Genomic DNA, 12,565 nt, shown 5'->3' on the forward strand with positions numbered 1-12,565 from the left:
TTATAATGTCAGCCATCTCTCGATGTTTGTCCACCTGTCCACCCATTCACTCAGATGAACATTTAAAATGGGCCAAAAGTTGTTTAATATGAGGCTGGAAAAGTACAACTTTTGGTTTAAAAATATGCCAAAATAACTAGAACTTCCTTGTTCTGTCTGATTCTTGCCTTCTATGGATGGGCTGTACCTAAATTAATTTTGTTGTTCTTCAGTACAATAACAATAAAAGCATTCTGAAATTTTACGTTTTATTATAAACATTTACGCTCCACAACAGGTACACCTTACCAGAAGTGGGTTGGTCCGTCTTTTGTACTCAGAACTCCCTGATTCTTCATTGTATGAATTCAGCAAGCTGTCAGAAACATTGCTCAGATTTTGATCCATATTCACACGGTAGCGTCATGCATTTGCTGCAGGTTTGTCTACTGCACATTCACCATGCAAATCTCCCGCTCCACCACATTACAAAAGTGCTCTATGGAACTACGGTCTGCTGACCGTGGAGGATATTGGAGGAGAGTGAACTCATTGTGAAACTGTCTGTGCTTTGTGACATTATCCCCTGAAGGGTGGGGAACACCTGTCATGAAAGGGATGTAAATAGTCAGTAATGATAACAGGTAGGTTGTGAGGGTATATTGATGTTCAACAGGAACTAGGGGTGCACCGATTTATCAACGGTGGTTTTCTTAAATTTGGGAGATTGGTGATCTGCTGATACATCCATGTGAAGCCAACCTTAACCAATGATATCTACCTCAGCAATGGTCTAAATATCAGCCACTGACCTCTTCTGCTCTGCCTTTAGAGAGGTTTTACTGATGGACCGTCCCACCAAGTCATGTCTGCACATTTGCAGATAACAATAGTCACTCTGCTTGTTGACAACTCAGAGACTTTCTTGCTACATTTAGCAACATTTCAGACAAAAAAAAATGGTATGGGCGAAAATTGCAATTGGCAGGTAGATCGATAATTGGCAATCGACCAGAAAACTGCACCCGTAACAGAAACTAATGGTCCCAAAATGTGCTAATAGGGAATATCTACCAAACCAATACATCCCCGATACCAGAATCAAATTCTGACCCTGCTTTCTCAATGTTGCAGCTGAGATAAACAGTCTTTGGACCAGGCAATCTCTTGTTGTCCATTTTTGATCAGCCTGTTTTAATTGGACTCTGCAGTTACAGCTAACAGGAGTGGCTTTTGTTTTGGTCCTTTAGCTGTATCCCATCTGCCTGATGGTGCAACATTTGCCTCTGTCATTTCAAACCAGTCTGCATCAACAAGACACTTTCATACATACAACTTCTGCTCCTTGGATATTTACTTTGTTTTGGACCACCAAGAGATGCTCATGTGTGAAAATCACAGTAGATTGAAAGGTTCTGAATACAATCAACCAAGCCATGTTCAAACTCACTTAAATCTGCTGCTCAATGTGGACGTAAAGGACGATGGGGCTTGTTGCTTAAATAAAATCATTGTAATATTGAAACTCAATTTATTGTCAGTGTTGGAAGATCACATTGCTATGAATTTTACTGCATACAATGTAACAAACCACTCCAGATATATTTCTTTTTACTTTAGTAGCTCTGCTGTCCAAAATGAAATGAAATAAAATAAAAGCAGCAGTACAGTTATCACCTGGAACTGTTTACTCTGTTTCTGTACAAGAGAGTAGTTATCTTTTTCTTTAAGTGAAATGACCTTTTAGAGAATACTAAAATCTAAGTGTCAATATGCAATCTGAAATCTCAGTTTTAGCCCATGGCGGCATAAAGGCCTTTTTCTGTTTGGGAGAAATTCAATATTTCAGTCACAAAAGCTAGAGCCTTGGATGAGCTGATTTACTAAAGGAATAATGATCACTGAATCAGTGTAGCTTGGAGGTGAGGAGGGTTGCCCTTTCATGCTTTAAAGTCTGTCTCATACTAAAGGTGATTTATATCTGTTTTGATTCTCAGAATTGTTTAAGAGGGTGGTATTATGAAAAGTCAACTTTTTTGAGCTTTTCATCATGCTTTAACGTTAATCCCTCATCAAAAACATACCTGGAGTGTTGATTGATTCTTTCTTGAATGTTTCAGAAATCCTTGAATCACCTCTGGCAATCATTTGGAGGTGCCTATTTCGCCTATTTACACAAAGCTCCTCCTCTCAGCTGCAGTCTCCAGCCGAGCTGCCAACTCACGGAGCACTCTGCTCCTGCAGACTAGCGGCAGCAGCTGGATGATATAAGCTTCTGAGCTTATCGTAGGATCTACAACACTCCTAAGAATGATTGCAAACTGTATCAATGGATGGCATGGTTTTTGTCTTGGCTTACTGAAGTGGGAGTGTTAGTGAAGGTAGGAGGTTCTTAAAGAGACAGAGCTCCAATTTCAAGACGTCAGACATGTAATTTGATGTGAAATCAAATTTGACATGTACATTATTTTCATAACAGCTGAAGGTAACATAGTTACTTGGTTGGCCTATAAAATGGCATTATATGGAAAATACATAATGTCGCTCCTTTGAATATTTCACCAAGCCGTAATTTTGTATTATAGAGCAGGATTGACTGAATTGTGGTCATTCAGAGGTTTAGCCAGTGGGATTGACAACATTTCTCTCTCCGATGATGTGGTTAACTTTTATGATGAATCAGTGGGAAGTTATCTCTCTATCCAGGGTTCTTTCACATACCAGAAAAGCATTAAATTTCATGACTTTTCATGTCTGGCTAAGTGTTAAATATGGAAAATTGTAAATACTTCATTTCCTGTCCCACTGTCTGACTCTATAAGTCCGTCAATTGATCCATTCTGCTGGTCATTGGTTCATTTCGACATCCATCCAACGATACGTTACTGTGTTTGTTCCTTCCACTCATCTTTCCATCTATGTTCCAATAAATCATTCATCCTTACAGGATGAATGATTCTAAAGGTTATATAGTTAAAGCCTGACCTAAATACCGGCAGTAAACTCTTATTTGTATTCCTTCCTGGCACTGAGAACCTGGCTGATTTAAGTCTGTAAAGGTCTGAAACTCTAACATGAAAAATGTGGAGTTTCTTGTCTCTCACAGAGCGTCTCTCTCGGCTTATTCTTTGCATTTCATTGTGACCATCTGTCAATGCCGATCCATAAAGCAGAGTGGATGCAGATCCATTGGCAATGTCGAGCCCTCCGGTGGTCTGGCTGCAACTGGTTCATGGGGTGGCGGACTGGGGGGTCTTTCAGTTGCTGGGGGACCTAGATTTTGCAATCTAACCTGCATGGTTTCTGAAAACCATCCCTCCTTTCATATCAGGCAACTGGATGCATCTCCCAATCCACCAGCGTGGACCAGCTCGTAACACAGTAATGAGTTAACTTTCAGAATGATCTGCATAATTTATTTCCAGGCCCCACAGGAGGCTGCTAGAGCATTAATTAATATCAGGCCTAGCTATCAGCAGCCAACCCAGTGTGGGATTCCTTCTTGCTCCTATTTCTGGAACCCGTGGAATTTGATATGATGTGCAGCCCAAATGGAGTTCATTGGATGAGATGAAATCTATGTTTCACAGTCTTTAAGCTCTTGTTTGACTGTAAATCAATGGGGGAAAAAAGATGTAAAAGTGTGTAAACTTGTTGCTATGGGCACCAGTGTTTTTGCTTTGTTACAAAATACTTTGTACGATCAGCATTTTTGATACGTTTACTTACTTCGCCACCTTTCTCTCTCTTTGTTTTCCCTCACAGAACTCAATACGGCACAATCTGTCGCTAAACAAATGTTTTCTCAAAGTGCCTCGCTCCAAAGATGACCCTGGAAAGGTAAGACTGACACATTATTTTAATCACGGTCAGTTTAAGACTGCATGCAAGTGAGGAGAGGAAAAAAGAGAAAATGTGTTAAATTTCAAATAAGCAGACTCTGTTGGCTGAACACACGGCTGAAACATTTTTGGGGTGTGTGTGTCATGCTCTCCCTGGTAGAAAAATGTTACCTTTGAATGACTGCCAGGACTCTGACAGAGTGAAAACGGAAGGAATGCTCATTTTCTCATGAACATCCTCACACACATGCATTTTAAATGTAGAATGAAATGGATCTTTATTTCATTATTATCTTTGAACCAACACAGGCAGTAGATGTAGATATATGAAGTAAAAGTTTTGGACAGAAAAGTGTAGAAGAGCAGAACGATTCCAGAAATGATCGTCCCTGAAGTGTTAAAAAAAAAAAATCTACTCTCATTTGTTTCCAGCTCAGCTCTCCTCCTGTTTCCCTCTATACAAATATATAGTCAATGTTAATTTGACATTTAAATCTCAGTAGGACCACCTACTGTTGCTATTTTAACTCGATCTACTTCCCAATCTCAAGCGACATCAGCCTGATGAGAAAGATCCCCTGATGGCCTGCGAGGGGGTTTAAAGACCCTGACTCACAGGGGCAACTCGGTAACCTAGAACGTCTTTAAGATAAACTCAGATATGTAATAAATTCATTACACACAGAGAGGAATATGAATATTTCAAGTGTTTATTTTTGTTTTGGTGATATTTTGCATCAGACTAATCAAAAAAGGTTTTATATATACATATATGTAAATAAATAAGAAACGGACGGAAAAGTATGTCTCTGTATTATGCAGCATGTTTGTGACTCCTTTCACATGAATTATTGCATCAGTGCAGCGAGGCATGGCTGCTGAGGTGCTAAAAAAGCCAAGGCTGGTTTAACACTGATCTTCATCTTGTTAGCATTGTTGACTCTGTTATCTCATGTTTACACCATAGTTTCTCTATGGGGTTTAAGTCAGACCAGCGTTTGGTCAAAGCTGCACAGCGATACCATAGGTATCATACCAAATGGTCAAAATGGGTTTGGTGCTTTTGGCAATGTGGGCAGGTACCAAATCCTGCTGGAAAATGAAATCAGGATCACTATGAAGCAGTGTTTCTCAAACTTTTTCAGGTTTGGGACCACTTGGCAAGCATTCACATTTGAAATTTGAAATTGCCCCCACAATAACACACAATCTATAGAACCTGAAATGAAAATATTCGTCTCTTAACTCATTGTCTTTGTTCATCGTAATGTGAAGGGTGGGTCTGTTTTGAATAAAACCATGAACAACTTAGGGTGTTTTGAGGTATTTACAGATTATGAAATTGTAAGCTTTCCAATGATGGAAAACGCATGGAAATCAAAAAAGTTCTTTAGTACAAGAGTTGTGTGCGCTAATACCATTTTGGGCTGTTTGTAATCTAGAAGCATAATAAAAGAAAAATAGACTTGAGTTGCTTTGGCAAAAATAAACACTTTCTTTCAGTCAGTAGATAGCCCATTGTAAATAATTTTATTTTAGCTGTTCAGATGCAGTTAGTCAGTGTAGCATATCTGTGTAACCAGTTTACTATATTTCTAGATAATTAAAAATAGATCATGACCAACAAAGTCAATGGGCTAGTTCTTAGAAGTCTAGATACGGCTCAGGAAGGAGTAGACAGACTAGAAGTTGCAGATGTGAGTGCCTTGTATTCACAGTGATTAATTATTTACATTACAATAAGAAAGGAAAAAAACATTTAAATGGCCATATTAAAATAAAAGGAAATAATACACAAAGAAAACAAATTAAATTAACAAATAAAAAAAAACCAAATCAGTTCCACAGTTCCAGTAACAAGCCACACCATTCAGTTCATAAAACTCCTGAAAACTGAACTGAGGCGGTTCAACAGGGTCAGGTGAGTTTAGAGCGCCTGTTACAGTTCATATGCTGACAAAAGTCAGAGTGGAAACAATTTTGTTCATGGGCTGCAGGAAGCCTCCCACCAGCCTGGTGGGGAAACCAAATCTTAACACCACAGGTGAAATCCTTTAGGCTCTTGGACCTGATTCTTCAGCTCGCCATCGAACCTGGCCTGTACAATAAAGCAGGACCAGTCTCAAATATATATATAATCAAACATTCCAGTGTGCACACAAAAAATATAATCGGCACTCATTGCACTATGAATAATCCTAATCAATGCATTTCCAAGTACAAATTTTCTAGATAAATCTTATTCATAAAAAGTCAATAAATATGCTCCATACAAACAACAAACAATGCAAAAATCATCTAGATAAGCAAATACTTTTAATATTTAAGGCATCTCATTGTTCTCCAATTTGTTTGTTCAGAGTCGCAATAGAGCATCCAAATTGATATCAACTAACGCCAAGTCTTCATAAAATGACTCACCAATTCCGCAGTTCATAAGGCATACAAGCGGTTTTGTGTTTCTCTTATCCCTCAGCTTACGACCGGAGACTCCTAAAGTTAGCACAATTTTATCAGCATCATACAAGATTAAAGAAAAACAGAATGTTGCGCTTAACCAACCTGCAGCTCTGCTCTCCCAAACTTGTTCTAATCCTCCATGCTTTTTGCTCCAGCTAATCTACCCAACAAATGAGCTGACGGTGGTACATGTGACTCAGACGCTCAACAATGATTGGCTGTTTAGTAAATCTCGCGAGTATTGCAGTTATATAATCAACTACCGCGAGATTTTGGAGGGCAATAGTAGCGAACCAAAAAAATGGAACTCAACATTTCACTTGGGTTACATCAGCGTGGGGCGCAGACCTAGATCTTGAGGCCTGTGGCGTGCTGCGTTTCATAATAACGTTCAAAAACAAAAGCTCTAAAACTCACCCTGAGAAACTTTCCACCAGTATCTTTAGGTTTTCTTTTCAGTGACCAAGTCTTAAGCCACTAATCCATTATTATTTTTAAACACGATCCTTTAGTAAGCTAGCTGTAGTGTCGCACTTTGAGCTCATGTCAGAGCAAATGAACGGTTGTTTACATGCACTAGGTTGCGGACCACTGGTTATTAAATCACTGTGATTTTGTTAATCTTATTTTGAAATGTGACTGGATGTTCTGTTAAGAGAGGCAGGAGGAGACGGGACCTGCCATTATCATATCTAAGTGCTTAATAAGTCTTCTAATAGTTATGACGTTAAGCTTGTGAAATTAGATAATTAAATGTAAGTCCGTTACCAGAGAAGGAATCTAGCAATGTTTCTTCAAAATAAAGTCCAATTACAGATATTAATTTCAGCTAACCAGGTGTGGCTCATGAAAAACGCCTACTATGTCTGCAGACACACCTGCTTCTCAAATGGGTTATGACTCACAATCTTAAGGCTGCAATTACATCTCAATTGCTTTTGGACACTTTCTCCTTCCACTCATCTTTTCATTGATATGCTGTATTACAGCACCCTGTGAACAGTCTTTCAGCATGATATTTTTAAGCTTTAAATAATGATCTTCAACTTTAATTAACTTAAAATATATTGCTGTTTGTAATTAATCTATATATAACATTTTTTTTAGCCAAATTACTCAAATAAGCCATTAAATGGTGTTTTAATTTATTGAGATTGACCTGTACAGTGACGGTGTGCATAGGTCCAGCTATTTGCAGCCAAACCCAGATATCATCTATGTCCTGCCAGAACACACACTACATATGCTCAGGCAGCAACACAAATAATTATATGCACACACCAACACACACGCGTGAAGAGCTACACCAGGCTGTGTAGAGGATGGGGACTGAATGCTAATTTCTTGTTTTGCTGTAATTCTCTGATATTGACACTCCTGGGAGCTGCTCCACTAAATACAAAATAATCTATTGCAGTATGGATCCCATTCCAAATGCATGGCCAACATGTTCGCATCCTTAATGTTTAATTTGGAATTTTCCTCACTGCCTTTCCCCCCTGAAGACAACTTCAAAGAGCTGCTAGCCGGTCTTGATATGTTGCATCAATATTGTAATGTGGCAGGAATATGAGGACTGCTGGTTGCACGAGATAGGAGAGTCATGTCGCTCCCTGTCAGTGAGATGGTGTAAGAGATGACGGTTAGTACTGTGCACATGCAGAGGTAAGAAACGCAATGTGAAGTCTACCTGTAACAATCCTCATTTTAATTGAGCTACGGCTTCATTCTTGTTTGTTTGTCACTCTGAAATTTACATTAAAAAGAGGAAGCAGGTGATGTAATTTATGCTGAGGCATGAAAATGAGCTGTGTCATTTGGAGGAAGAGAAGATCTGCTGTTGGGATCTGTTTTCATTGAACAAACAAAACAAACTTTACCTCCTTCGTCTTCTGACCACAGAGAACGCTGCGGCTTTGCTCTGTTTTTTCCCCAGACTTCGACACACTTGACTTGGCATTGCTACAGTATACTGCTGTATTTGTGAATAATTTAATGAGTCTTTATATATTATTCTTTTTTTTTCCTGCAAACTCTCTTGGGTTGAGCGAAGGGAAATGCAGAAACTCCCATCCCATGAGGGTTAACTTATTCCTCTCCCTCTCTCAATTAAAAGAAACAGCAACCAAGCCGGGCTTTGTCTGTGCGACAAGAAACTAAGAAGCATTCGGTCCGTTTTTAACCACTGCAGTATGAGAGAAGATCAAATGTAGAGATTTTGTCATAACTTTTTTTGTCTCTAGATGAACCTCTCATCAGAGCGTGTGCTTTATTCAACCATGGCCTATATCTATATAGGAGTATCCATGCTTTTGCTTATTTATAGTGTGAATTATTTATCCTCTGAGGACAATGTTAATTGACCTCAAAGCTGCACACATTCTTAAAGTTAGAATTTAAACCCACCAGATCCAGCCTCGGTGTGTGAGAGCTGTGGAAATAACACACTGGCTGGTGTAACCAGAGCAAAGCGGTGTGTTTTCTGGAGTTCTGGGGTCCAGCCTGTTGTTCTGAGAATCTCCTATGGAAATATCAATTATTCTCTCTGCTAAGGAAGTGATTTCCCAGGTGCTGATCTTATTTGATCTCGACAGTTGATATCTTATCAGGAATTGTGTAAAATATTGAAAACAAATTCACAACCTATACAGCCTTAGGGTAGGAATCTTGCTCTTTATAAAGCTGAGCGTTATTCCTGTTGCCTTCCAAGTGGAATGCTATTGAAAAATAAATTAATTGAGGCCAAATGGAAAGGTAAATAATGCAGCTTGGTGGTGGAGTTCCCTCTTCTCCATTAGCCTTGCTCAGACCTTGAAGGGAGCAGCGAGGCAAGCCTATTTTCTTCATCCTTGGCAGCAGCACTCGCTCTGGGTTCAGTACCTGAGGCCGAGGAAGCACAGCTGCAGGAAAGGCTTAACATTTTACCACCACCAGCTGCCCTCCGCCACCTCTCACCGAGGAGAGAAAGCCCAGCCTTTCTTCCTAACAAAGACCTCCTACACTCGGCGCAACCTTTAACCACTCGGCTATCAGCTCCAATAAAGATTTCGACTGATAGGGCAGACTGTGAAGGCAGAAGGGAAACTTCCTGACTTCCTTTTTCCTTTTCTTGGTTTCCTGTCTGGCCTTACACAAATTGTTTATAGACCACTGTAATAAAGTTATGAAAACAATCCTTGGTATTGGCTCACAGATCTGTTGTTTGTCTGCAGGGCTCCTACTGGGCTATTGACACCAACCCAAAGGAGGACGCTTTGCCGACTCGGCCAAAGAAGAGGCCACGGTCTGGAGAGCGGGTGAGTCGCTTCAAATCAAAAAGAAAACTCCTTTCTGCATCCGTCCTTAACTCAAGTGTTGAGATCAGCTTGGTTCAGTTATTATTGGTGTGTATATCTGACCTCATTTGACTTTTCTTTTCTCCTTTTTACCGTTTACAATTTCAATCAAAAGTTTAAATTTTCTTCAGAATCCAAACCAGGTCAAAATTCTACATATTCATTAGGTTTTGATCAAGGCCTTATTTCTGAGTCCATTCAATTGTGACATTAAACTCACTTGACTGGGGACATTTGTACTGGTTTTCCAAGAAGTTCCAGCTTGTGAAAGACTTAGTGGTTTATGGATTGTCCATGCATGGGTTTTCTCCAGGTGCTTCGTCCAAAAACATGACTGGTAGGTTGATTGGGTACAACCTGTCCAGGATGTACCCAACAACTGCTGGAGTCCAGGGACTCTGGGATCCTGAAAATAAAATCAGGTCTAGACTTTTTTCTAGTCTAGACTTTGGTTTCCCAAATTTGTTTCAAATAAGTTTCAGTTTGGGTCAGATTGTTGATGCTTGGCAGCAATTATCTGTTTTAACTAGGACTGGGCGGTAAATCGATTTTGTCAATTGATCAAATTTTGGGGAAAGATTTTTTTCACCAATACACCCCTTGTTTTTCCATAGTTCAGAATAATGTCAGCATATCCATTATTCTGACATTATTGTCTTGTTTGACAAGCTATTTTACAGCTTCTATTTATGTGAACTTTGAACTCAGGTCAACTATGCAACAATTTATAAGGGCCGGCTATTTTAAAATTTTTATTTTTATGAGAAGAAAGTCATATAAAGTAATACTAGAATAAAGTCTTAATGTTACCAGAATAAAGTTGCAATATCAGGAGAACGAAGAAGTGATTTTATGAGAACTCCAACATGAAAAATCAATTATTTATCCAAGATTCTTTCCAATTAAAATGACTTTTTTCTCGAAATATTAAGATGTTCTTCTGGTAAAATTATGTCATTATTCTGCTAATATTATTACTAGATTTTTATGATTAAACAAAAATGACAATTCACAAAGATAATGGGGGAAAAAAGCCACTTTTTGAAAATATTTGTCTGTAATTTATTTTTTTTTAGGAAAAAATACAAGAAATCAATTAAAATCTGAAATTAAAATCAAATATGGAAAAATTCTGAGGTTTTATTTGTATGCCTTTTTGCCTAGTCTTAGTTCTAACGGGACAATAACCCCAAAGATGTGATAAATATGGTTTAAAAAAATAAAAACAGGCTATATTAATGTTATGGGAGGATCCTAATTTCACTTTTCTAGGACTTTACATACAGCTACTCTTCCTGTGGTTCATCTTTAATACCCACACGAAGAAAAACTGATTCAAATATATAACAGATGACAGATTAAACGTATATAGTGTTAAAAAATTAATTACGGATTATACAGAAAGCTGATAAATGCATAAAATGTACCATAATTAACTATTTCAACTATTAGTATTTTGCTCATAACAATCTTTCCACCATTTTTTTTACTGACTTCAGCTCAGCTTTAATTAAGCTTAGCAGCTGTCAAATAACCATCTACAAATATGTTAGAATTTGTTGATTGCAAAAGTGTTTGCTTTTTCTTCAGCTTGTTCAAGGACATTTTATCCAAATTTTGGTGAGGTTGTATGTAAACATCTGAATCTTTAGGTGTATTGTGCATCTAGTTTTTATTAATCAAAACCACTGCAGTTGTTTAGTTTATAATGATTCAGCTCTGGAAAAGGCCACAGCTCAAATACATCAGTAGAATTATTGGCATCCATACCATAAGTAATTATGCAGGAGTTTTTTTTATACCTGTACATATATCTGCAGGTTATTAAATACACTCTTTGCATTAGCCTGACTCTGGAGCATTGCTGAACACACACGGTGTGTTAAAGCAATTGATTAAGCTGATTAAGGACTCTAGTATGCATAAATCACACATTTGTCTGTTATGTTCATATAGACATGATGCAAAATACAGCTTTACCATCAGTTTTCAGCAAAGCTCTCCTGTTGCAGTCCTGCTCATTTGAGTGCGACACAGAAGAGCGCACAAAGTGAAGAGAATGTTTTTCTGTAATACAAACGCTCTGTGTTTAAACCCCTCCCCCACCGAGGCACAGTCTGCCCAAAAGGCTTTCCATTAAGAGTCACAGACATTGAAATTGAGTTTTTCTCTTTTTTGAAATCTCATTTATGTTTATCGTGAATTTAAAAAAGTGGTATTGTTGGCAGCCAATCCTCTTACAGTAAGCAGTTTTGGGAGACGGGCATAGCAGAGTTATCTCTGGCAACATTGCATATACGGCAAGAAGAGGGCATGTATGTGCAACACTGTATGTCTGATTGGGAGTGAGAGGAAGGGGGGATCTTTTTAAAAAAATCTCACTTCAAAGATGACCTAAATAAAGGTGTTGCTCCTTTCTGGTTTTATATTTGGTATCTTCCAGATGCATCTGGTGTTAGTTTATGTGTTTATACCTTTAATATAGGCTGCTCTATTCATCCCTCTGTGGTGAGATCCTGTGTTTGTAATAATTGGATTATTATTATAATTTTTTTTATTATTGTTCTGCCTCTACAACCCCCTCTCTCCTCCCCACCTCCACAGGCTTCCACACCATACAGCCTGGATTCAGAGTCTTTGGGGATGGACTGTATGATCTCTGGAAGTGCCTCTCCAACGCTGGCAATCAACACTGTGACTAACAAGGTACTACAGCAAGCCATCCAGCCTCCAGCTCCAACACACACCTGGCTCCACGGCTGCACCCTGACCCCGCCCACTTCTCCAACCACCTACAGCACTATTCCCCACAGAGAGAGGCACACTCTCGTGGAGGGGAGATGCTGGCACTCACAAGCATCTGCTCATGTGCCTAAAGCTTCTCTCCTCTGCAACCCACACCAAAATACACAACTAGCTGCCCCTGTTCTACTTCTTTCCTGCACAACA

General features: G+C 38.9%; 1 protein-coding gene and 1 long non-coding RNA gene across 2 annotated transcripts in view; one reads left to right on the forward strand and one right to left on the reverse strand.

The window, feature by feature from the left end:
- The window catches only part of foxj3 (forkhead box J3), a 108,531-nt gene that overhangs the window by 68,602 nt on the left and 27,364 nt on the right, over window positions 1-12,565 (forward strand). The window contains exons 3-5 of the mRNA XM_028002840.1: window positions 3,745-3,819; window positions 9,494-9,577; window positions 12,221-12,322. Of these exons, the coding sequence (XP_027858641.1) occupies window positions 3,745-3,819; window positions 9,494-9,577; window positions 12,221-12,322 (261 nt within the window). The remainder of the gene's footprint in view (window positions 1-3,744; window positions 3,820-9,493; window positions 9,578-12,220; window positions 12,323-12,565) is intronic.
- On the reverse strand, window positions 5,594-6,441 carry LOC114135504 (uncharacterized). The gene is made up of 3 exons (XR_003593603.1): window positions 6,384-6,441; window positions 6,243-6,314; window positions 5,594-5,919 (listed from the first exon to the last, which is right to left on the reverse strand). It is a non-coding gene; the product is annotated as an uncharacterized LOC114135504 (long non-coding RNA).

This window comes from Xiphophorus couchianus, chromosome 20 (genome assembly GCF_001444195.1).
Source record: "Xiphophorus couchianus chromosome 20, X_couchianus-1.0, whole genome shotgun sequence".
NCBI lineage: Eukaryota > Metazoa > Chordata > Actinopteri > Cyprinodontiformes > Poeciliidae > Xiphophorus > Xiphophorus couchianus.